Genomic DNA, 26108 nt, shown 5'->3' with positions numbered 1-26108 from the left:
ACATTTAGGATAAAATGAAATATCACCAATCAGTTCATGATAAGCTACTGAAGTCAGATGGAAATGCTAAGTAAATCTGGGGCTTTAAGACACTTTAAAAATTCTGCTTGTCTATTGTAGGGAAAAAAACACACAGATTATGCATTTATGTCACAAAAATCATTTGTTCCCTGAGCTGAATGCTAAGTAGACAGAGTTGAATGACCCAATCAGGTGCTCAGCTTTTTAAAAGGTACAGCATCAGTTAGTCACCTATCGTGTGTGTGTGTGTGTGTCTGTGTGTGTGTTAGAACCTCATACAGCAAATAAACATTTTCTCAATAAAGATCTCTAATAATTGTTACAACACTTAGAGACATATAAAAGGGAAGAATATAAGAAATGTGATTCCATGTTTTAAGTATAGCACTTTCTTCACAAGGAACATCTTTGAAGCCACAGACCAGCAGAGGAGCGGACATGAATTTTCCCTCCGGGCAGACCTGGGATTGAAGTGTGACTGACAGTAGCTCGGTGCCCTAGCTGAGCCATTTCACTCCTCTGAGCCTCCATTTCCTAGTCTATAAAACGGCACTGAAAACACTAACCTGGCAAGGTTCCTTTGAAGATCTGAGAGAAGGTATGAAAGGCCTCCAGCGTGGTGCCTGGAGCACACAAATGGAAGCGATCTCTTTTTATTATTATTGGGCACCATAGGAAGATGAGTAAAATATTGCTACATCTCAGAATGCTCAAGAGAGGAGTGGGAGATGAGGTATATAAACTGCAATTCAAGGTGCAACATGCTATGACAGGGCGGGGCAGAGTCTTAGACGCATTATGAAAAATGATTAGAGAAGACAGCCACTTGGGTTCCCATCACGGATCAACAACCGCGTTTGGGGGCTGCGTGGGCCAGAGGGGCTGGGATGGAGGGCACTTCATACAGAGAGGAGGAGGAAGCGCAGAGGCGGCCAGGAGTGGGGGACAGTGACCACAGGAGACGAGAGGCTCGGGAGCCGGTCCTCAGCACACAGGACAAAGGGGTCGGATGAGCAGAGGCTGGGCTGCCAGAGGCCCTGCATACTGGGCTAAGTTTGGATTTTATCCTGTGGTAGATCATGGAAAGCCACTGAAGGCTTTTAAAAAACTGACTCATCATGGAGAAACGTGCGTTTTCCAGGCTGATGCCTCAGGCACGGGAATGCACGCTGCTGGGAAGACCCACAGGCCTCAGGCCGGGCTCACAGGCAGCCGGCACCCCCTGCTACACCAGTCACTGGGTCTGCTCCCCCTGGCACCTGTGTCCCCTCAGGGCACTCAAGAGTCCTGCAGCGCCTGACACTAAGTGTATAAAATCCCCCAGTTCCACAAACACACAAAAGCTAATTTAAAACGTGTACTTTTCATGACTGCCACATCCAAATGTACTTTTCATGACTGCCACATCCAAATTAGCACCAACTGCAAAGTAAGAAAATTAAAATTAGAAAATTCTTCCTTAGTTTCTTCCTCCAGAACGTATGGGTTTCCTCTCTCCTCCAACAACAGTGGGTTGGTGCACCCACCCTGTGCCGGGCTCTGTGTGAGACATGCAAGCTCTCACAGCAAGGGGGCTGGCGTTCAGCGGAACAGGCTCCACTATGCTCAGTGGAGCTCGGGAAACTCGATTTTGCTGTGAGGCCACAGCAGACCACCTTGTGAACTGGTGAGCTGCCCTCCACGGTGCTCAAGTAAAGTCTGGGAGTTAGAAATGCAGGAGAGGGAGCGATTACCACCCTGGGTAGGACGTTGGGATAGACAACCTTGATAGGATGCTATTATTCTAACAAAGAGAATCAGGTCAAAATTGTACTAGTTTATTCAATTATAAGACTATATATCACATATTCTATACATACAACAGGGCTGTCTATTATATGTCACGTGCTAGAGATACAAAGAGAAAGTTTATTTGCTCATTCATCTAAGAAATAATTTTTGACGGCCTTCCATGGGCTTGACAGTTTTTTAGATGTTGGAGAAATTTCAGTGGCCCAAGGAAAGTCTCTGTCCTAATAAATCTTAAAGAAGAGGACAGTTAATAAAGAAATAAAAATTCAGGTAGTGCTATGGACATGGAGAAAACAAAGCAGGGTAAGGAGGAGGATGGAGGTATGGGCCATGGCCTGCTATTTTCTTGGGTGGCCAGGGACGGTCTTTCCAATAAGGTGACGTGTGAGCAGAGACACAAAGGAGATGCTCTTCTGTGGGAAGAGCATTCCAGGAAGAAGGAAAGCAAGTGCAAAGACCCTGAGGCATGGTCATCTTGTACATGTTGAGGAACAGCAAAGAGGTCACTGTATCTGGAGTCAAGCAGAGGCCAGTCAGGGCCACCATTTATGCATGTTTAGAACGTGCACTGTGCCATCTATAATGGGATTATCATTCACACTGCAGACCTATATTAACTTCCATGAGCTTGTGGACCCCCTGGCTGATCTGCACAGCAAGGGAAGGATGCGTCCTACATAAACCCACAAGAGCTCGCACAGCCACAGACACACTTGGCAGGGATCACTCACCAGCACATCCACACACGTGGTCCTGCGCTGCTGTGCTCTGAGCAGTCCCCGAGGCTGCTCATTCACTTGCCTGCTGCATCTGGAGGCCTGATTCCCAGTTTCTGGCCCCGCTGATCTCTGAACCAGACACAGTCACCTTGCCTGTGGTTGCAGGGTGGGCTGCTGGTGTGGTCCCAGGGTTTGCAGGCATATGGAGCTAAGGATACTGCTCGGAGGCTACACAGGCTCTATAGCAATACACTAGCAAAAACCTACCCTTCCTTCAAAAGTCTGTGAGGCTCGTCTGGGTGAGGCACCTCACCAGGTTGTTTCCCACTCTCTAACAGTGCTTATTGTAGAGTATCGTGCCTGTCTACTTGCTTGTCTGTTTCTCCTACTAGATCATTACTGTTAAAATGTCAAGGACATTCTTAAATACCAAAATATTTTTGGTTTCAACTTTTGTTGTTTACACAAATTGTATCTTCAGTTAAATCAGGGTAAATACATTCATTTCACACTTATCAACTCAGAGATCCTTGTGCTGTGATGTCACACGCTAAACCCTTGTCCAAAATGTGGTACCATACGGAAACATGCTAAATATTCATGTCATGAAATAAACTGAGGGACTGGCTTTTCGGAGAGACAATATGGTACGTGAGATATGGGTTTTAGGGTAAGAGACTGGAGTTCAAATACAGGTGACCAGTTGCAAGATCTTGAATGAGTAAACTTCTTTGTACTTGAGATTCTATTTCTCTCATACAGGAACAAAACTTCATAAAGTTGTGAAGATTAAGTGCAAAACATGTAGCATAAAAACAGCTAGCCCATGGGGCTTCCCTGGTGGCGCAGTGGATGGGAGTCCGCCTGCCGACGCAGGGGACATGGGTTCGTGCCCCGGTCCGGGAGGATCCTGCGTGCCGCGGAGCAGCTGGGCCCGTGAGCCACGGCCACTGGGCCTGTGCGTCCAGAGCCTGTGCTCCGCAACGGGAGAGGCCACAGCAATGAGAGGCCCACGTACCGGAAAAAACAAAAAACAAAAAACAGCTAGCCCGAAAAAACAAAACAAAACAAAACAAAAAAAACAGCTAGCCCGTAATAACTGTAGAAGAAATGCTAATTCCATTTATACGCTACCTCCCCTTCCCATTCATTCATTGGGCAAGTGTTTATTGAACATGTACTATGTGCTAGGTACTGGAATTAAAGGGATTAACAAGATAGGGGATTTGGTGTGGCAGGGATGCACTGATCACATAAGTGCCAAGTCACATGCATGTTATAAAAGAAAAACACAGGGTGCTAGGGAGCAAATAAGAGAGAGCTCATTTTGCCTGGGGCCGCACATGACATTTCACATTCAGGTAAAGGAACCATTAACTACTGGTCCATCCACCTGATCCCTGTTAAGACTTGTCCCTGTCTGGCTGGGCCTGGCTTTTTCTATCCTGACTTTATTGATCCTGCTCTTTCCCTGGCATCAAATCGCTGGTGAAGTTTTGTTCGACCCCTTCTCCCTCCCTACACAGGATTTGGAAAAGCAGTGTAACTACTAGCTCCCCAGAGCGGGGCAGGACAATATCAGTGCCCTGCACAAGGCAGTGTGCACAGGAAGGAACCACACAGAGTTAACAGAAGGGCCACATGGAAGTATAAACATTTACTGTTTGGCTTGACAATAAAGGAAAATGAACATAACAAATTCCCCAAATTCATCTGAATCATGAAGCTTCTGGAGCCTTTCAAGACTGGATGGAATTGGAAATGGATCTACACAAATAGAGCTTTTAAATTTTTTCTGGTTCTGATATTAAAGCCAGTAACAAATCCCAAAGCTTCCATGATATACGGTGAAGCTGAAATAACAGAGTCATCCATTTCATAAACACTTGTTGATAGGGATATTTCAGAATGTACCTCAAACCCTTCTCAGGGCAAATAAAAGCCTGCACGTCAGCTCTTGTGACAATTAATATTAATTCTTACGCTTGATTAGAAAGTCTTATCTTCTCTCCTCATTTTTTTTTTGTTGAAGCAGGATAAGAAAAGGGGAAATAGTCTTTTGTTTATTATGAATGTCCTGTTTGTTATCAAAGGTATGCTTCTAAGCTCTTTTAAGCAGTAGGCTTATAAAGCATAAAGAATGTAAAAATATCTTGAAAGAATTTAACACTTCATTAGCCTTAAACTTCTGACTACAATGACCTCTTCCAGGTACTGTAATACCCATCCATGTACTTAATAATTTTTACATGTTTTGCTTTTTTCACAAAAAGATTAAGTACAAGGTTATAATTTTACTATTCTGGATTTTATACGGAAGCCTAAAATATTTCCACAATAGAAAATAACTTACTGAAAGGAATCAAATTGAAGCATAAAGTATACACTCCATTGTAAACTGAACTCTGAAAATTTTTCAGTGTTATATTTCAGAATCTAGAAATTGCTAGTTTTAAGGACAAGCTCTCTCCTGGATACTTCCAGTTGTCAAATGAGTTTAAAAACAAACAAGTCTTTGAACTCCACATGCTCAGGGAACAGGGGACTTAAGCTCTTGCACATGTTATCCTATTTCATCCAGCCCAAACGGTATTTTATTAAAATGTCAGCCTTTCCAAAACTCAGCTGAAGAGATCATACTTAAATTTTTGACATTTTGAAGTGACTCTAACATTTTTCCCCATCGCCAATGTGTCACTAAACAAACTTTAATGCAAACCACATTAAGAAATTCAGATGACATAGAAATGGATAACTCTCACTGACCATCCGAGACCTCAGCAGACTCTGTTTTTTGGATAAGATGAGTTGTATAATTAAAAGAAAGTAAAAAGACATGCAACGAAGTACAGGCCCATGTGTACTTTTCAATACATGCCTTCAAACAAAAACACACTTAGGGCTGCAGAATGATTATTTAAAAAATAAAGTCACAGCTGTGCCTGCATTTGCCTTTGAGCAGCAGACTCTAAGCCAGCCCCTCTCTGCCTGTGTATCCCTCGGAGGAGCACCTGTGAAGCTGAAGGTTAGTGTTCCTCATTCTGATGAAAACACCAGTGAAAGAAGAAAGACCAAGCACCTTTCTCCAATAGCTGTCATCTGCTGTGTTATCGTATATGAGTCTGGGCGTTTATAAGGAAAAACTTAAAGGGCAATATTAATTAGGACAAAATCTGCCTTAATGGAAAATGAAATTGGAAACATTATCGTATCCATTCACAGTGGGCATGTAAATTTCAGCATCTCAATCGGATGCTATAGGAGACTTGAAAAAAATAACAGACAGAATTCTACTAGGGGTAACCAACCTCCAGACTTCCTTTCCATCTCTGAAATTTAGGAATTAGTGCGATATTATCAGAAAACCAGATTAACTATTCGGGTTGTATAAGTTCTAGAAAGTGCTCCATATATTAACAAGTAGGATATTATGATAGACTGTAAACAAGGGAAAGAGGTTTAAAAATGGAAGACAGATCTTTTCACAGTCCTTCATTAGTAATAAAATATATTTCTTTGAGTAAAGGAGACACATGCCGTCACAAGTAGAAACACAATCCTAATCTTGTGGAGTGATGTCTTTTTTCCCTCCTTCGGCGCAGTTGTGAAAGAAAGATGACACAGAGAGCTTAGTCTGGATTTTAACTCACTGCCTAATTTTATCTCCTAGCTGAAATTACCATGATTACAGTGATGATTACTAGTGAGTGCTTCAGGAGTGCCAACAGTGGGCTAGGTGCTGATTGGTAAATGCACATGCGTGACACAAGTTAAGAATAGATCCTGGCCCATGGAAGAAAGCCTTGAGATTCCTTCCCCGTGATGCATCCTCTGCTGTGGGAGCCGTCCACAAAAACACCAAGGTAAATGGAGTTCAGCACGCATTTTGTTTGGGTGCCACTTGGAATTTCTGAGTTAGTTACGTAGTTCATCCACAAAGGCTGCTATCTACCCTTTTATCTCCTAAAGGGTAAGAGGCTTAAAAGGGAGTAGTTGAGAAGACCTCTCTAGGAGGCTGGTAAAGCCATTTTCTTTAAAATAAGGTTCAGTGGCATGATGAGTAGGTGCTTGCTGTGAGCAGAGGAAGGAGGAAACAGAAGGAAACTAAAACAACACTATCACGGGGATGCTGTGCTCTGAAGAAAGGTGACTAGAGACAAGGAAAGAAGGTCTGCTTGTTGCCTGGGTCTCAAGGAAGGAAGCATAAAGGAGTTGGAAATAAGAGACGAAAGCAGTGGCTCAGAAGCTGTCAAGTCAAAAGGCAGCAGCCTCTCTTCCCTTCGTCTGGCTGGGTTAATGAAGGAGTGCACGTGAGAAACTGCACAGAGGAGATACGAGGCATCTAGGACACTGCGGAGGCGGGGTGTCAGGTGGCCATTCATGTCTAGCAATTTTATGCCATATTCTACATGAGTGGGCATTTTTCTAAGAAGGGGGTCCATAGCTTTTGAATTCTTACTTTGCTAGACTGGAAAACTTTATGGAGGTAGGAACTGCAGCTGTTATTAAATCCCAGCTCCTGGCACATTACCTGCACATAGTAGGACTCAATATATATTACTGAATAAACTCATCAGTGAGTTAGATTAGTGTCCAAAAAAGATGAACAATCACTGGGTTAGAGGGGAAGTTCTATGTATAATTAATATATCAAGAGTCAGAACCCAAGAACGGGTTGAGAAACGCTTTAATTCTTGCCAAAAAGAAAGCTGATAATAAGATTGAAGGCGCAGTTGGAAGCATTTGGAAGTACTGGATTACATACACATGCATGAATGAAAAATGAGGCTCAGCACACTGAATGGAAGCCAGCGTCGGGAGCAAAGGAAACCAAATACTTGGGTCAGCAAGGCAATGCCCCCAGAGGACAACAGGGAAGCCAGGAAAGTCACCGGAACGTTAAGATATAGACCACAGAAGGGAGTTAGATATTTTTTCTCTGTTGTCTACTTAAAACAAGACACAAAACTCAGAAAGTGAATTGGATTTAATAACTTGAACTGATTTTATGTTAATTTGAAAATGAATGAGATCATCTCTTTGACAAATCCACTAAAATTCACGATTTATTTTAATCACTTAAAAACTGCATGAAATCCTGGAAAATAAAACTAGTAGCTTTGGTATTTGTTTTGTCTTATTTTATGGAAAACCTAAGGAGAAATCTCCATGCTGTTAAAGTTTATCTTCACAAGCAAAATGGAAGAATTTAAAAAGCAAAAGAGTGGAGTTCTTATGATTTCTCAAGGAATCTTCACGTCTTGGCATTTGTCTTTCTCACTCATCACAATCCCGGCACTGAATGTCATCATCCCTTATTGATAAGCTAATAATACTTCACACTAACTCTCAAGAATGTAGGAACAGACCTGTCACAGTCAAAATCTTACTTGTTAGCTACTCACCTCAAAATGCTGGGTCTGTCTGCAGTCCTTTTCATTTTCTTTGCTGCAAACAAAATATCATAAAATGTCATAAAGTTTTATAACAATGCTTTTCATTCATTGAAATTATGATTTCATTTATTTTAGAAGCTCAGTAGCTCTAAATAAAGTTCTTATGAAATTCAAAAACAAAACAAAAAAATGAATCAAAACGAAACAAAACTAGAAACAACACAAAACAGGAATACGGTTATCTGCCTTTAACAGCACCATGGTAGATTTTTCCATTTAAACATTTTCCTCGCTATAAAATACTGTTGGTAAACATATAGTCCTTTAATTCTACTCTTTTTAGTTCTTACAATGCACATTGCACTAAATGAAAAAAAAAAGTCTATTCACATTCTTATAAACAGTGTAAGGAGAAAACTCTAAAATTACCTTCCATCGGACATCAGTTCAACATCATCAGGTCCAATCCTTTCATGAGATGGTGTGGGATTGAGACTTTCCATATTCTGTAATAAAACGAACCATTTGTTGCCCAGTAGGAATGGTAAGACGTATGCAACAACAGACCTTCCTTTGTTTAAAATAGAAACATCGGATAACAAGCAGATATTACTTCTAGTCATCAGAGTCCTATCTTTAAAGTTATGACAGTTTATTAGACACTGCTGGCATAAAATTATATGCTAAACTTTACCATTCCATTAACAAAGATATCTGATAGCAGCATAGAAATGATCATTGTGGCCTATAACATTGTTAATTATTATCCACATTTTATAGCTAAACATAAACAAAACCCAGACTCTCAGAATACCAGGGTGGCATTAGAACTAGACTTGAGGAATCTGACCTCTAATGTAATCAGAAGCCAATGTAGCATTCATTGTCTATTTAACATCTTTACAGTGTATATTGACAATATGATCTGGGGTAATATGTAGCTTATATCTAAGCTATAAAATATCCATAAAAAGACATAGAGTTAACTTGAGAACCTTTCTTTCTGTGATATTTAATGTTAATCTTTATATTAGCCAAGATGGACAGAAAATATAAACACGAAACTTACTTCAAATAGCGTGTATTTCAGGCTGACCAAGAGGGCTTAATGCTTATCAGGAGGTATATTTGTAAGGTTTTCTGACTGCCTCTGTAAAAACGGCTAACAGTTTCTAAATACAGCTCAGGTGACTGAGCACAAAGTAAGCCGTCCCCATGCAGAAAGATTACAAATATGCAAACAAGAGCTCGTTTACATTCGGTAGACCCAAATACAGAGCTGCCTTGGAGATTTGGAACCGAATTTCAAGGAACTCAAAGATTCATATCTGCATTAAAAGACCATTAAGCACAATCCATGTATTCTGTGTTATCAAAATAAAGAACACATAGTGAAGCAACATGTATTCATCTACATGTTTATAATCTCTCCTTATGAAAAGCCCATTGGAAAGTATATCTGATTAAGGTTCACAATGATCCCATGAAATTGACATATACAAAAATCTTCACAAAATAAGCATATAATTAGAGTGGATAACTAATCTTTGGCTTGGTAAATGGATAAATATTTTCCATATATGGTGGTGTGGCCAACCTGTCTGGAATTCTTAAAGTTTAAAACCCTAGGCTCGGGACTTCCCTGGTGGTGCAGTGGTTAAGAATCCGCCTGCCAATGCAGGGGACACGGGTTCGATCCCTGGTCCAGGAAGATCCCACATGCTGCGGAGCAACTAAACCCGTGCGCCACAACTACTGAGCCTGTGCTCTAGAGCCCGCGAGCCACAACTACTGAGCCTGCGCACCACAGCTACTGAAGCCCGTGTGCCTAGAGCCCGTGCTCCGCAACAAGAGAAGCCATCGCAATGAGAAGCCTGCGCACCGCAACGGAGAGTAGCCCCCGCTCGCCGCAACTAGAGAAAGCCTGCACATAGCAACAAAGACCCAACGCAGCCACAAAAAACAAACAAAAACCCTAGGCTCCATCAAGAATCAAAACAAAGGGAGACAGCATACCATAACAGCTATAATGGTGGCTTTGGAGCCAGAATGTTTCGGTTGGAATCTTAGCTCCACCATTTACCAACTCTAAGACCCTACCTGACTCTCAGTTTCCTCATCTGGAAAAGGGGGATGGCAACAATACTTAACATAGGGTGGTCATAAGGATTAAATGAGATAATACATGTAAAGCATTAAAATAATACCTTGTACTTTTAATGAATAGTAGCTGTTGTTGTTGATGTTATTATGACTTCTAAAACTGTGAAATCTCCAAGGAAATATTTTGCTGCTATTTGCCCACAGTTAAGATGATGTTCTAGGAACTAGTAAGACAGTGATTGTGTCTGCCATTACTGCACACCAATTTACATGTTTAGATAATTTACAGTTAGATAATTTTAGAATGGATCTGAGAAATTAAAAAAAATTATAACCACATTCAATTATACTTACATTTTTATACCTCCAAAGTTTGAGTTAGAAGAGGCCTCTCTAAAATGGCTCTCATTAAGCCAAAGCATAGTTGCTCTTTTTACCTGCATGTGATCTTCCTGATAAAGAGGGATTTATCTATGACAAAGAATTTTTGTTCTCACTGGTAATCTTCAATAGATTATCAAAATCTTTAGTGTAAGATCTAGAGCAATAGCATTAGGTTTTCCTGATGCTCTGAAACATGAATTCCTAGGGGAAGCACAACCCTCTACCTTCAGATCACTTTAAAACACTGTCAATGAAATATATTTATAATTACAGTGAAAACAAATGACTATTTCAGCAGAAATAAAAACCTTCAGGTTGAGGCTAAAAAATATTCAGAAAGAAAGAAGAAAAAATAAACCATAATATTATTATATAAATTTAAAGATACTTCAGTTAGAAAAATGTTAGAAGACTGGTTTTTTTCCAAAACAGAAAGAACCAAGATTTAAGCAACATAGGTTTTGAGAATTATAGAAAAAAGATAGCTATGTTTTACAATAAAAAGCTCTGCGAAAAGCAGGTGTGAAATGTGAGAAATTTTAGCTGATTTCCAGGGTTAAAACAAGTAGTAAAGTAACTTCAACTCCCTCGCCCGCCACCCCCAACTTTTAAAAAAATGTTTGATCTGTGTGTTTTACAACTCTCCAAGGGCCTGAGTTTTTAATACATGTAAGTGACAAAGGGTGACTTTCAATATTGTTCAGTATTCCTCTCTAAAGCTTTAAAATAATTCCAGTTTTCAAGTTGTCCTCCACATGACTGAGGCTAGTGAATATTCATAGTCTGCTTTCACCAAAGCAGCATGCAAATACACTGTGTTCCTTTGCTAAGGTAGTTGGGTTGCCCCTATACCTTTGGGAAACAGGAATCTGTGAAGAATGTGTTACAACTGGCAACCTACCCTAATTTTTTCAGAAGGAAAATAATAAAGGCAGTGAAGATCCAGGAGTAACAAAAGTACCTATGACCATGGATGCAAAGCATTTTATAGATTCTAACTTGCATCCTTTGCCTAAGGGTTTAGGGAGGGAAGGTTAAGAAATACATCAGCCATTTCCCCACTTCACTGAGATGGGGGGAAGGGGAAAATGGAACGTACAGGTCAAAATATTGGCTGAAATGTAGAAAGCTTCCATTGTAAGAGAAGTATGCTACTGGACTTTCAAACGCTCTGTAGTTGTTAACAGTGTTGGTCTTAAGAGAAACACCGACTCCATGCCTTCTGAAGGTTTTAAACTGTTTTATGTCCCAAACACTTCTCCACGTGTGGTAAAAGAGTAGTTCATTGATGTTTTCATTTATTAAAGTTGAAGTAATACAATTCTTATTAAAAATAATGCCTTATTGCATTAACTTAATTTTAATTAGTCTTCTAAAGTTAGGATCTTTTAAAGGTAATAGGCAATTTTAAGAAATAGTAAAGAACAGATTACGTCTTTATGTAGAATTTGATAAAATTGCTCTTAGAATTGCATTAATAAAAGACAGATAAAGCCTAGTTCTGCCTCATAGAAGGCCTACCAGTGACTTTCAAAACATATAGATTTTCTATGATATAATTTACTTGGACCATTTCTGGGTGTCAGAAGAAACTGAATTTTAAGAACCACTCTCCTCAATTATAAAAATGACCTCAAATCTATAAAGAGCAAAAGCTTTGAAAAAATTAGCTTTAGACTGTGGGATTTACTTTCAATTTTTCCCCTGGCCCCATCTCTGTTTTGGCATTCACAGCTCGGCTCAAAACTTGTTTGACCACTGAAGCACTTGAAAACACTTGGAGCAAAAACAAATTTGTCTTCTAAAACTATAAAATGCTGACAAAGCCTTTAGAGAGGACACTCAAAAAAATGCCTTCTCTCAGTATACAAACAGCTCAGTCTGAAGGCTGCATGGAACACTATTAGTCAAAACAAGTTCATTATTCTAACCTTGAGCTCTGAGAGAAGGTATGTGATATATTCTTATTAACAAAGGATCAATGGCAAATTTGAATTTCTTTTTGTATCCTTCTGTTTTATGTTTTATTATGCTTAAAACTGCATAAATTAATCCATATTCAAAAAGAATTCCTGGTACTGTAAGAGGACACCTATGGAAGAGCTGGCTAGCTGTCCACCCAAGTCCGTTCCACCTTTCTTGCACAGCAATGCAGGAGCCACATGCCCAGCGACAGCACATCCACAGCCCCTCTGGCAGGTAGACGGGGCCACGTGACTGACTTCTCTCCGACAGGCTGTGAGAAGTGGTATGTGTGTTTTCCAGGCCTGGCTAATAACCTGCCTCACCAGGTTCATGCCTTGACACTCACGTATTCTCTCCCCTTGAGAGCTGGAATGGAGATGAAAACCACGAGTGCCCTGGAAGCTACTTGCTGAAGACGGCAGAGAGGCAGTTGGCCTGGGTCCTTGAAACATCGCGTGTAGCAAGTGTTCTAACTCTTCTCCTGAGCCCTAAACTGCTTTAGATTGTCATGGGAGAAAGAACTTTTACGGTGTTCAAGGCATTGCATTTTGGGTCTTTTTGTTACCCAAGTTACTCTAAGCTATACAGCAACCATTCATTCACTCCCTTTTTTTTTAACTCATTTTTTGTGAGCACTGAGCTATGCTGGGCACTGGCGTACAATGGTGGATGGGGAACTGGACAGACACCAGTCCTTGCCACTGTGACTGATGTATTTTGGTTACTGCTCCAACTGTAGTTTGTTACACTGTTAATATTATCTTCATTTTTAAGATGGGTGCTATCTGAATAGCCCTCAGCACCGTTGGGCCATACAGCTGCCAGAGGGACCCTTTCCAAAGGTACTTCAGAAAATGACTTTTTTTCTCTTTAATCTTTGAACGGTTCCTCATCTCACTCAAGGTCAATGCTCAAGATCTAAAGACGGCTACAAAGCCTTAAGGGATCGGGCCCCTTGCTACGCCTCTGACATCATCTCCTGCAACACTCCTTCCTCACTTCTGCTCCAACCATGGGAGCCTCGTGCGCATCCTCAAAAGGCTAGGGCTGTTCTCCCTCCACCTGGATGGTCTCTCCCCAGATATCCTGATGGCTCACTTTCTCACCTCGTCCAGGTTCCCGCACAAGCACCGTTCTCAGTGTGGCCTGATCTGAGGACTCAACCCATGCAATGGCAACCCGTAACCTCCCATCCATTTCCCATCTTATTTATCCTGCTTCACTTCTCTCCACAGCATGTGCTGCCATCTGACTATACGTTGACTTGTTTCTTATCTGCCTCATCCTTCGAGAATATAAACTTCAGGATGGCAGACAGTGTGTCTGTTTTGGTCAACATTTTGCCTTTAGTGCCTAAAACAGTGCTTGTCATATAGTTAATGGTTGTATGATGGAAGGAATGACAACTTTTAAATCAGTGGTTCAAATGGCGGGGTTTTTTACATTATATTGACACCACTCAGAGAATCACTGTCATGTAGTTTTGGACAGGAGTTCTTGCTGAGTTATACTGCATTAAAAACATGAGCTGAAACTTTCTGCATTAGGTAAATTATTGTTCCTCAGCAACAGATAAAATGGTTGGGAGGGGGACAGAGGGGAGAGTGGAGGAGTGAAAATAGGCTGGGTGGCTGTCCTGATATTCCAGAAGAGTTATAAAAAGGGCCTCAGCTATGCGATGGCAATACAAAGGGAAAAGGGGGACATATTTTTAAAGCAGTCAACGAAATCTGACGTATGACTGAAAAGTTGGAAGAAAGACTGGGAGTAAGGAAAAGGAAAGGACTTCAAAAATGACTAAGAAGATGATGATCTGATGAAATCAGATTGGTATACTGAGTGAAAAGAGACCAATGAGGAAAAGAAGATGAGTTTGATCTTCACGTGTTGACTTGGGAGGACTATCTAAGGTGAGCTGCAGAGAGCATCGCCTAAATGTTGATTTCTAAGTCATCTGTAGAGAGGTGACATCGGACAGCATGGAATTAGAGAAGCTCTCATGCGAAGTGCTGATGGAAAAGAGATATAAGGCAATTATCTGCATAACATTTACATCTAAGCATGTTCTGCTGAAGATCAGCCAGTAGAGGACACAGTAAAGAAGAATACAGTCATTGAGGTAAGAGGACAAAGAGAGGTCAATATCCTGGAGGCCAAGGGAGGAAGAGTTCTGAGAAAATAAGGGTATCAAGCACCACAAGGACTTCGGGAGGTCAAGCACCAAGCGGACAACAGCACAGCGGTCTTAAAAGACCAGTTCCAACCACATGTCCACCCAGTGACACAGAGAAAGTGGTTTCTTAGAGAGGTCTTTAGAGGGGTAGAATTCAGATTACAGGGGTTGAAGAGCAAGTGTGGAAAGAACTGGAAATGCAGATTGTTCAAATTTTTTTTTTTTTTCGTTACGCGGGCCCCTCACTGTTGTGGCCTCTCCCGTTGCGGAGCACAGGCTCCGGACGCGCAGGTCCTGCGGCCATGGCTCACGGGCCCAGCCGCTCCGTAGCATGTGGGATCTTCCCAGACCAGGGCACGAACCCATGTCCCCTGCATCGGTAGGCGGACTCTCAACCACTGCGTCACCAGGGAAGCCCCATAACCTACTTTTAATATTGAGGGAGAGTATCGTGGAATCTGAGCTCCACCACTTATGTGTGACCTTGGGCAGCTGTTTAATCTCCTGTGCCTCATTCTCCACATGTTTAGAATATTAAAAATAATAATAACTACCTTATGGATTATTGGAGGATTAAAATTGATAATATATACAAAGCACTTAAAATACACCTTGCTAAACATTTTTCACTTTATTACATAGTCTTCAGAACCATAATTTTTATTCAATGCATAATATTTTATTGAATTGACATACAAATGTTACTTATCTGGTCTCCTACTTTTGAACATTTAAATTGCTTCTAATTTTCCATGATTATAGATACTCAGGTGGTGAGCAAATGAATACTTACAGTCTTTTCCATATTTACAATGATGTCTCTAGAGCAGGGTGGCAGAGGTAGGATTATTAGATACATTGCATGACTGAGTTACAGCTTTTGATTCAAACTGTTAAATTGTGCCCTAGAAAGAATGTTTTTAGAGACAGAGACATTTTCTAGGCTGACAGAAATAAGCCAGGGGAGAGGAAGCAATGAAAAGTGTCTGTGTGAGTGAGTGAGTGAGTTTGTGTATGTGTTTGTACACGTACATGGGGTGGGGAGATGGATGTAGAAAACAGAATTTCCAAGGATACTTAACCTTCAAGTTAACCTTAGAATTTAGAAAAACCACTTCATCATTTGAGCAGGTGAGAAAATAAAATGGGTGGAGATCTAGAGAAATTCTGAAGCATGAGTGAGGGAACTGCTGAAACACAAGCTGGCCCTCTTAGCTCTTCAAAATAAACCAGGGGGCAAGGTTTCCTTCTGGGAAAGGTTGAAGAGCACAGGTGTGCGCTAGCAGTGCAAGGAGAGAGGAAAAGGTTGGGACCGTGGCCATAATTAGAGATAAGGCAGAGCGCTCGAATGCCACTCGCTAGTTTCTGAGCTCTGAATTATCTGTAGTCTCTTAGTCTCTGCTGGTCATGACAGCCCTGAGAGGAAAAAGGATAAGGTTAAGTACGCAGACAGTTCCCACTTTAGAGATTCCAAATTTGCAAGATGCTTTTTTAGGTCACTGTGGCTGTGCTGTGGGCTGGTGAGATCACTGTGATATTATCACTCAAACTCTTCAGTCACTCTCTTCTCATTTTCTCTGGAAGATGGTTTGCTCCCATGTCTCCATCAACACTGCTGTTACTGAGTGACCTCCAGCTTGGTCATTCCAGTGGCTAAGCTCTCGGTCTTCTACTCGGCCAATCATCTGACCTTTCCAACTCGAGATACATGCTTCCCTTGGCATCCAGGACACCAAACACACTTCATTTTTTTCTACCTTGCTGGGGTCTCCTTCTTGAGTCTCCTCTACTGGGACCTCGTCATCTCCCCATCCTTTACACGACTGTATGCCTCAGGGCTCACGGTCCCTGAGGCCACTTCCCTTTTCCGTCCATCCTCGCTCCCTCGGTCATCTCATCCAGTACACTGACTTCAGATAGCCTCTATCTGCTGCTGGCTCCCACGATGCATCTCCAGCCAGGATACCCTCCCTAAACTCGCAGAAATCCAGCTGCTTTCCTGCTGTCTCCTCTTAGATATTTGACGGGCAGCTTAACCTTAACATGTCCAACACTGAACCACGACATCATCACCCAAACTTCTGTCTTCTCCATCTCGGTAAACTGGCCACACAAATCTTCTAGTTGCCAAAAACCTCGGAGGCATCTCTGACTCCTCTGTTACTTTCACACCCCACAGTTATGTAATGTCAGGAAATCTGTCAATTCTATGTTCAGAAATATATCCAGAATCCACCTATCACCTCGTGACTACTGCAATACACGACTCCAGGAGGACCCATGCACATGTTAGTCAATATGAGCAACGCCCCCTAGAGTACTGCACTGGGCAGCCTGCAAGGCAACACGTGCTGGCTCTGGTATCACCTTCGTTCACACCATCATCAGCGCAAACCTAGATTATTGCAAGAGTTTCCTAACGGGTTTTCCTGCTTCTTGCCCTTGCCTGCTTACTGTCTACTTTCAACACAGCAGTCAAACCAAATTTCAGTAAGTCACATCACTGGTCTACCTGGAACCCTCACATGGATTCTCATCTCACCTGGAGTAAAGGCAGAGTCCTTAACAATAATCTAGGAGGCCCTACTTAATCTGTTCTCTCGCCCCTCCAACTACCTCTTTCACTTTCCTCATTCTCTTCTAACACTAACAGTATCTTTGTGGTTTCTTGAACATTCCAGATGAGTGACTGTCTCGGGGTCTCTGTAACCTGCTGTGATAGTATGGCTTGTTTCCTTACTTCCTCTAGGTCTTTACACTCAAGTGTCAAATTCTTGGGAGGTCTCCTCTGACCACTCTCCTTAAAATTGTATCCCCTGCCCTCTCACAATTCCTATCCTCATTTCTTGCTTTATTTCTTGCTTAATAGTTATCACTATCTAATATATTGTATGGTTTACTTTTTTTTATCTTGATTTTGTCTGTTTCCCCTACTGGAATGTAGGCTCCGTGAGGGCAGTGATTTTTGCTTGTTTGTCTCACAGCTGTATCCCTGGACTCTGAAATATTTCCTGGCACACAGAAGGCATATAATTATGTATGTTTTTCCAGCTACAGAAACAAAAGTTTAGTCAGTGTATAAAGAACTTGAAGTGGGAGAAGGTTTTGGAGGAGAGTGGGGTAAAGTAAAAATAGAAGGTTAAAAGTAAGTAGGAAGTTAAGATGCACAACTGCACCTTCAAAACTAGTCTAAATCCTAGTCATTGTTATGTGCCCTGGCTCTTTGCTTTGTGGTGACCTGTGAAGATGAGATTTAAAATTAATGGAATATGAGAGTCAGAAAAGATCTTTGAGAATACCCTCACTTCACAGATGAGGAAGTTTTGCTTCTGTCTCAGTTGTGTTGGCAGGGTTTTAAATTATTCATTGCAACAAAGACACGGTCCACCTAGCTCACTTATGTTAACATGTGACCTGCATAATCCTGGAATGCAGAAACTGGCAGCTAAGGTGGAGACAAATCCTTTCACAGAAAAAAGACCACAATGGAATTAGGCTCTCTCCTCTAACTGTTTTTAAACAAAGACGATGTCCACAGTTTTAGCAATCACACACATATTCTAAGGAATAAATGTACTTTCCCACTTTTATTAGCTATTACCACCTAGCTAATTAAGATACTATTCCTGGTGGAAAAAAAATATTGATGAGTTAAGTTCATTTTAAAAGGGATTCAGAGAAGCACATTCTTCTCTGAGAAGCCAAGTGTCAGACTTCTAGTCACTGTAATTCTCTTCAGCAGATAAACAAATCATGGGCCAAATAAAGAGCTAATGGAGTTAGTATCATTTAGTTTATTAAAAATGTTACTTTTCCCCCAAATAAGAATTAAGTTAGTGTTAAAAACCATTTAATGTGCAATGGCTCCAAAGCTTACATTCTGTATTGGGAGAACTGTGTCAGACATGGGTCTGAGGTGGATGACTGTCTCTGTCCATTCTAGCTGATCAATTTATTTCTAGAAACAGGGTACCAAGACATTTGGAAGAAAATGGAATAAACATGTTTTCCCCAGATTTGTATTTATGCATATTTTATTTAGGGAATAAAACTGGGAATCTTCTCTGAGCACATGCAGAAATTGACAATGGGAAAATGAGTGGCCCATAAGTTTTGCTAAATTTACAGAAAACCCAGCATGGAGGTAAAAACTGCTCAGAGATAAAGCAGAACAGAGGCTTTACACATTGTAAGAATGGATATTACCTATTACCTATTTTTATTAGGGACGCTAGTTTATGTTATATTATAAAATTCACCTTCAGGTTTTTTTTTTTTTGGTTAAATTTCTTCAAACTATAGGGAATTAGAAGACAGACTTTTGTTCTCACTTTTCAGAGAAACTGAAGCATACACAAAAAAGGATGACATATATTTATAGTTAAACTGCATAAATATTTAGTTGTTGACTAAAACCACCTGCAATAACTTATGTATCAAATTAACGATCCAGAGTTCAGGTCTGAGGTAACCGTGTAGGAGATTAATTTTTTTGTTTCTGAGGAATAGAGGAAAAAAACTATTTATAGTGTACAGCTTTGAAATTAAACTTCTGAACACAAAGACAGTTGATCCTCTTCCTGTATGTATTCTTCTTTCACCTCACTTTAAGTTCAATCATTAATTTTTTTTACATATTCATATAGACAGGAACAAATAAAATGGGGGAGTATAAGGAAAACTGCTTTGACAATTTTATTCCAAAAATAAAATTTAAAAATGCTCAAAAGAATGAGAGGAAACTCAGACCTATTTCAATAACATGGAAACCGAGGCATGTGTTGCCCCTTGTTCCTTTGGCAAAATGTAATCTACCTTGGACTTGATTCTTATATTTATCAAAAAGAAAGACGTGTGTATACTTAGTAGCTCTTAAGGTCTTTTTCAGAACTCATGCTCTATAATTCTGTGAAACTCCACATTGATATTTTTTACAAAGCAAGGAAAAGAGGTGTGATATTCCCTAACTGGCCACAAGTAAAAATTGTACGGAAGTATGCACTTACCACAAGACTATCTTGGTGTTCACCGAGCTCAGAAAGTCTGGAACTGGATTTCTGACGTTTCGGTTTGCCCCTTTCTCCAATATAACCAGAAGTATTTTCATGTAATTTTTCCACTTCATGATGAGCATTCAAAATACATTCATCAAGGTTGTTGAGCCCAGAAGGAATATTTTCTTTGTTGATAAGTCCCCTTGAATTGAAAAAAAGATTTAGCTTAATTTTACTTTAAAAGGTAAAAGGGACATTTAAATGACATTGCCACTGCATCACACAGAAAGTCAGAAGAGTGCTTAGAAATTCCAGGTTGCATCTTTGATCAAAATCTGAGCAGATTGCTACTCCTGAGACCACTTGGTGCCAAATATATCACATTAAAAGAGAAATCATTCCCAGAGGCAAATTGGCAAGGGCTATGTTTCTACCAATGAACACCTTTTGTATTTGTACCAAAAGTAATCTGTATTCAAATCAGGAGAATAGTGCAAACTTACAAAGACATTTCACATAATTCATAGGTTTTATATAAATACACACACACACATACACGTCTTATAAAGTAATATAATGTATGAAGAAAAATCTGAAAAGGAAATCTGTCTTTTTCTCCAGAATGGAACACTGATTCTCCCAATTGCGAAAGACATTTTAGCACAGTAGAAATGCATTAATACCTAAATCTGACTGCATTAGATAATCTTGGTAGAAATAGTATAATAAAAACTATGGAATACAAAGCATTTTAACTGAAATATGGATTCATTATTTTCCAGTACAAGTTTCTGGATGTAAGCTTATAACTAGAGTTCCTTCATGACTTAGTTTTAGACATTTTAATTATAGAATTTAATTCATTTAATGCTCTTGAAATAGTTTTCCTTAAGTATTTTAACATTCCCTTTTTTTTCCGGTACGCAGGCCTCTCACTGCTGTGGCCTCTCCCGTTGCGGAGCACAGGCTCCAGACGCGCAGGCTCAGTGGCCATGGCTCACGGGCCCAGCCGCTCCACGGCATGTGGGATCTTCCCGGACCGGGGCATGAATCCGTGTCCCCTGCATCGGCAGGCGGACTCTCAACCACTGCGCCACCAGGGAAACCCTAACATTCCCTTTTAAGAGGTTTTCACAAAATTAAATTACTTACCAAAATGTTTACCCTTTACTACATCACAGAACAAATTAAATCATCAGTGCAGCATCATGGCTTGGTCAGGTACAAATGAATGAGACTTTATACACTCCCTCATGGTGTGACCTTAAAGGTATCTCCCTGCAGCTAGAGGTTTTCATACTTAGTGAAGTAAGTTAGAAAGAGAAAGACAAATACCATATGATATCACTTATATATGGAATCTAAAATATGGCACTAATGAACCTACCTACAAAACAGAAACAGACTCACAGACATAGAGAACAGACTTGCGGTTGCCAAGGGAGACGGGGAGGTGAGGGATGGACTGGGAGTTTGGGGTTAGTAGATGCAAACTAATACACATAGAATGGATAAACAACAAGGTCCTACTGTATAGCACTGGGAACTATATTCAATATCTTCATATAAACCATAATGGAAAAGAATGCAAAAAAGAATATATATATGTGTGTAACTGAGTCACTCTGCTGTACAGCAGAAATTAATACAACATTGTAAATCAACTATACTTCAATTTAAGAAAAATATATAAAGGTATCTCCCTAAACACCCAAAGCTGTTATCTTGAAATAAATGAGCTCCAAAGAGTAAAAATAGATGACTATATTTTACTATATTTTCCTGACCATATTTTCAGTTCAATCATATCCCCAAGTGAAAGATAACATTAAATATTTATTCTGTAATTTAAATTCATATCCTGTCTTAGGCTATCATGGAGGCAACATTATGAATTAAATATTATCATAATATTTTCAAAGTTATACTATCTTTGGTGATTTTTAATACTCCATATTTAATTTAGTCTTATTTTACACAACTTTTAATGTACAAATATGTAGATTTAGTAAAATTATATAAAAGATGTATGTAACATTTATAAGAAATATCCTAAGTATAAAATAATTGAAGACATGAGGAAAAGTTGATAAGGACTCACATGCCGGCACATATACACACACGCTTAAATCTCTCCCTCCCTGCACTGGGAGCAGTGCCTTCTGTGGATGCCTAGATGAGTTTGGTCTCAAATTCACAATCATTTGTTTTACTATTTAAATTTGTCTTCTTCTTTCTCTTCATATTTTCCCTAACTCCCGGGGTATAAATCCAATTGTAATTTTTTAATGGAGGAGCTTTTAGATTTGAAAGTTGTCATGGACTAAATTGTATTCCCCCCAAATTCATATGTTGAAGCCCTACCACCAACGTGACTGTATTTAGAGACAGGGCCTCTGAGGAGGTAATTAACGTTCTGCAGGAGTGGTTACTCTGCGTTTCATATTTCTCTCCCTGTCTAGCCCTTGTTCACTATTTTAAAAAAAGTTTTTATTGGAGTATAGCTGCTTTACAACGGTTCTACTGTACAGCAAAGTGAATCAGCTATATATATATACATATATCTCCTCTTTTTTGGATTTCCTTCCCATTCAGGTCACCACAGAGCATTGAGTACAGGTTCCTGTGCTCTACAGTAGGTTCTCATTAGTTATCTATTTTATACATAGTATCAATATGTATATGTGTCAATCCCCATCTCCCAATTCATCCCACCCCCCTCTTCCCCCTTGGTATCCATACATCTGCTCTCTATGTCTGTATCTCTATTTCTGCTTTGCAAATAAGACTATGTATCATTTTTTAAGATCTCACATATACGTGTTAGTGTATGATGTTTGTTTTTCTCTTTCTGACTTACTTCACTCTGTATGACAGTCTCTAGGTCCATCCCTGTCTCTACAAAGTACCCAGTTTTGTTCCTTTTAATGGCTGAGTAATATTCCATTGTATATATGTACCACATCTTCTTTATCCATTCCTCTGTTGATGAACATTTAGGTTGCTTCCATGTCCTGGCTATTGTAAATAGTGCTTCAATGAACACTGGGGTACATGTGACTTTTTGAACTATGGTTTTCTCTGTGTATATGCCCAGTAGTGGGATTGCTGGGTCATATGGTAGTTCTATTTTTAGTTTTTTAAGGAACCTCCATACTGTTCTCCATAGTGGCTGTATCAATTTATGCTCCCACCAGCAGTGCAAGAGGGTTCCCTTTTCTCCACACCCCCTCCAGCACTTACTGTTTGTAGAATTTTTGATGATGGCCATTCTGACCGGTGTGAGGTGATACCTCATTGTAGTTTTGATTTGCATTTCTCTAATAATTAGTGATGTCGAGCAGCTTTTTATGTGTCTCTTGGCCATTTGTATGTCTTCTTTGGAGAAATATCTATTTAGGTCTTCCACCCATTTTTTTGATTGGGTTGTTTTTTTGAGATTGAGCTTCATAAGCTGTTTGTATATTTTGGAGATTAATCCTTTGTCAGTTGCTTCATTTGAAAATATTTTCTCCCATTCTGAGGGTTGTCTTTTCATCTTGTTTATGGTTTCCTTTGCTGTGCAAAAGCTTTTAAGTTTCATTAGGTCCCATTTGTTTATTTTTGTTTTCATTACTCCAGGCAGTGGATGGAAAAAGACCTTGCTGTGATTTATGTCAGAGAGTGTTTTGCCTATATTTTCCTCTAAGAGTTTTACAATATCTGGCTTTACATTTAGGTCTTTAATCCATTTTGAGTTTATTTTTGTGTATGGTGTTAGGGAGTGTTCTAATTTCATTCTTTTACACGTAGCTGTCGAGTTTTCCCAGCCCCACTTATTGAAGAGGTTGTCTTTTCTCCATTGTATAGTCTTGCCTCCTTTGTCATAGATTAGGTGACCACAGGTGTGTGGGTTTATCTGTGTAGCCCCTATTCACTGTTTTTTTTTTTTTTTTTTTTTTTTTTGCGTTACGTGGGCCCCTCATTGCTGTGGCCTCTCCTGTTGCAGAGCACAGGCTCCGGACGCGCAGGCTCAGCGGCCATGGCTCATGGGCCTAGCCGCTCCGCGGCATGTGGGATTCTCCCGGACCGGGTCACGAACCCGTGTCCCCCGCATCAGCAGGCAGACTCTCAACCACTGCGCCACCAGGGAAGCCCCCCTGTTCACTTTTGACCTTACCCTACCGTGCTCCTCCCCGGCCCGCCCCAGGTACCCACCACCACCAGGACCACTGTCCAGCTTTGTTCTACCATGCTCACTACCGCTTCCAGCCTCTGCTTGCTATCCCTCTGTCCAAACAACGAGGGTGGAAAGCACAATGTCATGACACACTAAGGATTTTAAAAATGCAGTGTTGCTACATACTGTGTGGCAAAAAGTGAGGCAGAGGCTAAGAACAGTGTTAGATGAATAATTGGTACTTGCTGTATAACACAATATAGGTGACACAGACTAATTATATACCTAAACACTTTCTATAAAGCTTAGTCAGTAGCTAATTTTAAATGTAAATATGTCCCGTATTATAATTTCCCTATTTTCTAAAGGAAATATTACAGCACCCCCTCCTATCCACCAGCTCTAAGACAAATATTTTTTAAAACGTGCTGCTTATACCACTTGAAAAGTCAGTGGGTAATATTACTGATACTTTTTAATTTCTAAAATTACATTTGTTAATATAGCTCTTAAACATCTTTATAATGTGCAGCATTGAATTTATTTATACTATGTATCTTTTGTATTTTCTTTAAGCAAAGAGAAGTTGCTTTTTTTCCATCAACGTTTTGATGTAGATTATGAGTCCAGGTGAAAAGGAATGAGGCAAAGTAGGGCTTGGTTTAGTCTTTATCATTTAATAAGAATTTCAAAATAATAACTTTATAGAGACTAAATGCTACAGTAGATAAAACCTTCAGGAGGGCTTCCCTGGTGGCGCAGTGGTTGAGAATCCGCCTGCCGATGCAGGGGACACGAGTTCGTGCCCCAGTCCGGGAAGATCCCACATGCCGCGGAGCGGCTGGGCCCATGAGCCACGGCCGCTGAGCCTGCGCGTCCGGAGCCTGTGCTCCGCAAGGGGAGAGGCCACAACAGTGAGAGGCCCGCGTAACGCAAAAAAAAAAAAAAAAAAAAAACCTTCAGGAAAAATATGGGACTATATTCTATATAAATTTATTTTCCTTGACAATTTAAATCATGATTATTCAATAAGATGAATGGTAATTACTCATTTGTATTTTATCAAATCTTAATGGAGAATAAAATTTGTGGTAATACTCTTCTTGAAATTCATGCTGAGAGAATGCCTTAAAATTAGTCATTATAATAATAAAGAACTCAAGCATTTCCTCTTTTGTTAGACTTAAGCTCAACCTTTCTTCTACTAAAACATCATCAACTGTCAGAGCATTTACAGTAATATTCTGGTATTTAATCAGGTCAAAATAGTAGGAAAATCTGCTGGCTCATAAGCAAGTCTAATAGCCAACTGAATGTTGTCTAACAAGGAAAAAAAACACCTCTGGACAGGCATGTGGCAATTTTCTCCTCCAGTGGTTTAGGATCTCTCTAAATATTGACAAGATATTCATGAGGAAGCCATGAAATGTATTAAATCAGAGGTGGCTTCCCATAACATACAAAACATCTAGATGAAAAGGAAATATTTATTCAATCACTTATGAATTTCTAAATGCCAGCCAAGTTTAGAAGGGTCAAAATGAAAACTTAAAATTTTAACCTGAGTACTGAAATGACAGTGTCTATAACACAATCACTAATTTGGGTGTATATATATATATATATTTTTTTTAATTTTTATCTATTTACTTTATTTTTGTCTGTGTTGGCTCTTCGTTTCTGTGCGAGGGCTTTCTCTAGTTGCGGCGAGTAGAGGCCAATCTTCATCACGGTGCACGGGCCTCTCACTATCGCGGTCTCTCTTGTTGCGGAGCACAGGCTCCAGATGTGCAGGCTCAGTAGTTGTGGCTCACGGGCCTAGTTGCTCCGTGGCATGTGGGATCTTCCCAGACCAGGGCTCGAACCCGTGTCCCCTGCACTGGCAGGTGGACTCTCAACCACTGCGCCACCAGGGAAGCCCCCGGGTGTATATTTTTAAAAGAAGAAGAGCAAATGCAAACAAGAAGTACCAATGCCAACTCACATGTCGCTGTCATGTCGAACTTCATCCTGCTCCTTGGACTGGCATCGTCGCTGTTTGGTGGATGTGGAGAAAGATGCTGATGATGTTCCAGATTCTGAGTCCTCTGAACTTTGGCCTCCAGAGCTATTAACATCCAAAAGATGTTGTTCTACAGCTGACCGGATGGTTCTTTCTAAGAGTCTGGTAAAAAAGAATGCAGAGTCAACCAAGCAATGAAACTTATCAATAACTGTGTTTAAAAATATGTCCCCCCAGGCTTCCCTGGTGGCGCAGTGGTTGAGAGTCCGCCTGCCAATGCAGGGGACACGGGTTCGTGCCCCGGTCCGGGAGGATCCCACATGCCGTGGAGCGGCTTGGCCCGTGAGCCATGGCCGCTGAGCCTGCGCGTCCGGAGCCTGTGCTCCGCGACGGGAGAGGCC

At 40.5% G+C, this 26108-nt stretch overlaps 1 protein-coding gene across 1 annotated transcript in view; it reads right to left on the bottom strand.

Annotated features, from left to right (window-relative positions):
* FAM13A (family with sequence similarity 13 member A) overlaps positions 1-26108 on the bottom strand; it is a gene marked incomplete at both ends in the record, with an annotated part of 327001 nt that overhangs the window by 33050 nt on the left and 267843 nt on the right. The window contains 4 exon segments of the mRNA XM_079717737.1: positions 7937-7979; positions 8357-8433; positions 19559-19748; positions 25690-25869. Coding sequence (XP_079573863.1) covers positions 7937-7979; positions 8357-8433; positions 19559-19748; positions 25690-25869 — 490 coding nt within the window.

The sequence above is a fragment of the Hyperoodon ampullatus genome (genome assembly GCF_949752795.1).
Source record: "Hyperoodon ampullatus genome assembly, chromosome: 1".
NCBI lineage: Eukaryota > Metazoa > Chordata > Mammalia > Artiodactyla > Ziphiidae > Hyperoodon > Hyperoodon ampullatus.
This window is presented reverse-complemented; position numbering and strand designations above follow the sequence as displayed.